Source organism: Loa loa (genome assembly GCF_000183805.2).
Source record: "Loa loa unplaced genomic scaffold supercont3.273, whole genome shotgun sequence".
Taxonomy (NCBI): Eukaryota; Metazoa; Nematoda; class Chromadorea; order Rhabditida; family Onchocercidae; genus Loa; species Loa loa.
The window spans coordinates 2056-6152 of record NW_018108453.1 but is presented as its reverse complement, the minus strand read 5'-3'; the positions used below and the strand labels follow the sequence as shown (position 1 = coordinate 6152).

The 4097-nt window shown below is 28.2% G+C and overlaps 1 protein-coding gene across 1 annotated transcript; it reads left to right on the top strand.

The window, feature by feature from the left end:
* Nucleotides 1-476: 476 nt before the first annotated feature.
* LOAG_11736 (hypothetical protein) lies at nucleotides 477-677 on the top strand (the record flags this gene model as incomplete). Its single annotated transcript, XM_003147254.1, has 1 exon — nucleotides 477-677. The coding sequence occupies one exon, from the start codon at nucleotides 477-479 to the stop codon at nucleotides 675-677; it is 201 nt and encodes a 66-aa protein (XP_003147302.1).
* Between the last annotated feature and the right edge of the window lie 3420 nt (nucleotides 678-4097).

The window sequence follows — 4097 nt, the reverse complement described above, 5'->3', positions numbered from 1 at the left end:
TTCAAATGATTTTAATTTCCGTTTCTCAACAATGATCAGTTAGTTGAATAAAGTCGATGGATGCAATACTTTTTTACAAAGCTCCTTCCTTCAATGCTCTAATTTTTTGCAATAAATCTATCCTTTATTGAATAATAATCACAGATATTAATTGAATATCGTCCAAATTTTTCTAAAAAATAATGAATATCTTTCATTTCGTGATAATTTCTATCGTTACTTAGTAACAAATACTTTCAAAATAATTACTTACTAAAATCGTTGACAAATCCTACGCCAAAACACAATTTAAATCAAAAGACATTTGAATGGAGACGAATGAATTACAGAGTTTAACACATTTGACATTTTGGATTTACTGGAAACGAAAAAATTTTCACATGAGTATGTTAATAGTAGAATTAGTAGGAAATTAGTTAATAGTATGAAATTAATAGTAGAATTAGCAAACTTTCGGATAAGAATTAATTCCGATGATGAAAGTACGAGCGCAACTACTGCTACTACCGCAACTACCACAACTACCACAATTACTGCAATTACCGCAACTACCACAACTACCACAACTACCACAATTACTGCAATCACCGCAACTACCACAATTACCGCAACTACCGCAACTACCACAATTGCCGCAACTACCGCAACTACCGCAATTACCGCAGCTACACCAATAAGTTTTTTTCAGCAAAACACATTGCTTTCCAAAAGTATTTCCGTTCGATAATAAAATAAATACGCTTTTTCTTATCATTTATATATGTGTGCGTACTCAAACGGCAAGATTTGTTCTTTTTTTTTTTGCGCTTACGCCGGAAATATGCGGCAATGATTTAAATTTTGTCATCTTATTCTCGACATGCTAAAAAAATATTTGCAGCACAAAAGCATCTCAATGCTTACGTCAAAACCTAACGAATTAGCAATAAATAAATTATTTATTCATAAGATTCAATGAAATAAAAGCGAATTTTCAATAATCCATTCATATAAATGAGCTTAAGAATTCAATTCCTTTAATGTCTATTAATAATTACTTTTCAGTAATATTTACCGCTATTATTTATTAGTAATACCTTCTTGGCCTTGTTTATTCATGGCTAGTTTCGTAAGCAATACTTTCCTTATGACTAAGGTAAATGTATGAGCAATGAGTCAACTTGAACGAAATAGTATTGAATTGTCATCATTATTACTAATTAGGTGCAATGGGACAGTTTAAATTTCCGGCCTTTTATCATTAAAGTTTTTTAACGATTTCATGTAATCAGCTAAGTTATTAACCATATGAAATAGTTGAATAATATGAAATCATAATAATCGTAATAAAATATAATCTTAATACATCGTAATAATCATAATAATTTTCTGCTTAAATGCCTGATTCTGACAAATCAAAAACTAATTTTTCGAGAGAAGGAATTGACTGAGAATACGGTAGTTGTTGAACATCAAACTGAGAGATGAATAAACATCATAAGCATGTGAAATTGCCATCGATAAATCATTAATCGATTCATTGAAATTCCCATAATTTTATTCTTTTAATAAATTAGCACTTCAAAAAAAAGCAAACTAAAATTTCCTTTCGTTATTTTGTTTTGAGTTAAATTTTAATTTGAACGGAGATAAAATTATAGGTTACCTGAAACAAATAACTGTCAACAGAAGATAAAAGCAGTAATGAGCAAAAATTTTTTGCTGTAAGTTCATATTCCAATTCCACTTAGACTATTACTTCTCAATTATTTTCACTTAGACTTTATTTCTCAATTATTTTTTGAAAATACAAATATTTCTAATTCTATAGCTAACAGTGATACAAGCAATTAACACAATCAACTAATTCATAATTATAATTAGTTAAAGATGTTTATTTAAAAATTTGCAAAAAAAAAGTTAATTTATTTTCACATTTTATAAGGTGAGCATTTAAATTACAGTTTGATAACAAAAAATGCAATCTATCAGCTACAAATTCAGGAATTTATCTTGAAAATAAATTTTTTAAAAGCGTATTATTACAAATTACTGTGAACAACTGAACTGTGATCAGTTGTCATCGATGTAGATGTGTGACAACGTCATTTCGTCATTTCGTTAGAGTCTTTTTGCAAATGTGTAGACGGAATTGATGACAAAATATCTGAAGGAGATTTTAGTGCAATTCAAAATCAATAATAGCATAAATAATGCTTTCGTTGAATGAAGTAAAACCAATAAGACTAATTAGCATATAATGAATCATTTTCAAAACGGAAAAAAAATTAAATTCAGTTGACACAATTATTCCCAGTCTAACTTGATTTGAAATCTTAATCACTTAGATTCCAATCAAATGCATTAATCACTGATAACACTTGAATTACACAAGTCAAGTAAAATTTTGAATGGCATGAACAAGTAAAATTAATTTTATTTCAATTTGATTCAACCGCAAGGAATTAATAATAGCTAAAAAAAGAAGCCCAACAATTTGATTCAAAAGTACTGGCACTCTTTGTCTCCTTGATTGAAATTATTTTTGTGCTTCTTTCCAATCCGGAATGGATGTGTCGTCGAATAGTATCATACCAGTGAAAAGCCGGAGCCGGAGCGTTTCTATCGATATATGTTAAGATTTGACAATGAATTTGGAAATTTAACAAAACTCATTGAAAGTTGTAAATGGAATCAGCGGTGAACAAATACATCTATTAAATAAATGACAGTGCTGTGACATTCTGAGAGCTACAAATTCACAATTAAATTGAGGGAAATAAATTATGATAGATAATGGATAATACAAAATCAATCTAAATTAGTACACTTCCGTATTTAGCAACTTATAAAAGTTGTTGTCTTAATTTCTTTTTCAGCACTGATAAAACTTTTCAATGGGAATTTTTAATTATTAACCCTTAATTAGAATTCTTAATTGACATATTCAGAAGACGATTTTACAAGCAGTTGCGTTCAATTGCAAATTTATTAATTAATTTTGTCCGAGCGCCAAATTTCGAAGTTGTAATGCTTAAAGGACAAATGCGCCATATTGTAAAAATTTGCTGTTTGCAGTAAAAGAGAAAAACAACATTGCAAGGTGAAATAAATTACAGGAATGATAACACATAAAATAGAAATGAAAAAAAACCAATGCAAATTTATTTTGACCACTAATAGTACTTCTGAATCCTCTTGCTGAAAATTTCAAAGGTTTCAAAATTTCACCAGCTAAGAATCTTCAGTATTTTGGCAAATTCTGAAATACCTAATATAAATGAATTTATTACTCATATTCATTACTCTGTTATCAAAATTAACATCTTCATCAGAAACTGTCCTTCCCGAAAAAGAACGACAGTTCAGTTCTACAACTGCAACAGTCGATCATTATGGTTTTTTGCTAAGCAGCGATATTTTTGGTCAAAAACATTAGAAAAGAAAAAAAAAATTTATGATGGACATATAAATACTGATAAGATTTGTATTGATAAGATTCTTTCTATATTGATTCACTCTTTCCAGTTTTCTTATCATTTGTTCCATTTTTGTTTCTAATTCATTGTCATTTGATTCAGAATTTTCATTTTGAATGTAATTCAATTTACATGTTTTCGTTATAAAAACGAAATGATCGTTGCAGATTTCTGTATAAAGATGAAGTTATCATTTTACGTTTCCATATTATGATAAGAATATATTTGAATAAATTGCTATTGGATAATTAGGAAAGAATTGTTAATTATTGGTTATTTCAGATCCAAAAATGAGATCACTGATGATAATGGCTTTGTTATTCATCATCAATTTCTCATTGGTACATTTAGTTGCTTCAGAAATTGATAGAAGCAGAATGAAATATTTTGATTTAATTCCAAATGCTACTCTTAGGTTTCTGGAAAATTCCCCGGAAATAAGCGTTAGTTTTATTACAAATATTATATAATAGATTTAAATAGATAAGGAAACTATCTAATTAATTGATAAAATTAGCCTATCTTGAGAGTAATAGCTATCATTTATTTAAAAGTTTTTTTTTGTGAGATTGTCTGCAACACTATTTTTAATGTTATGATAAGGATAGGTGACATTTTTTTTTTAACTTAAATCAGAAG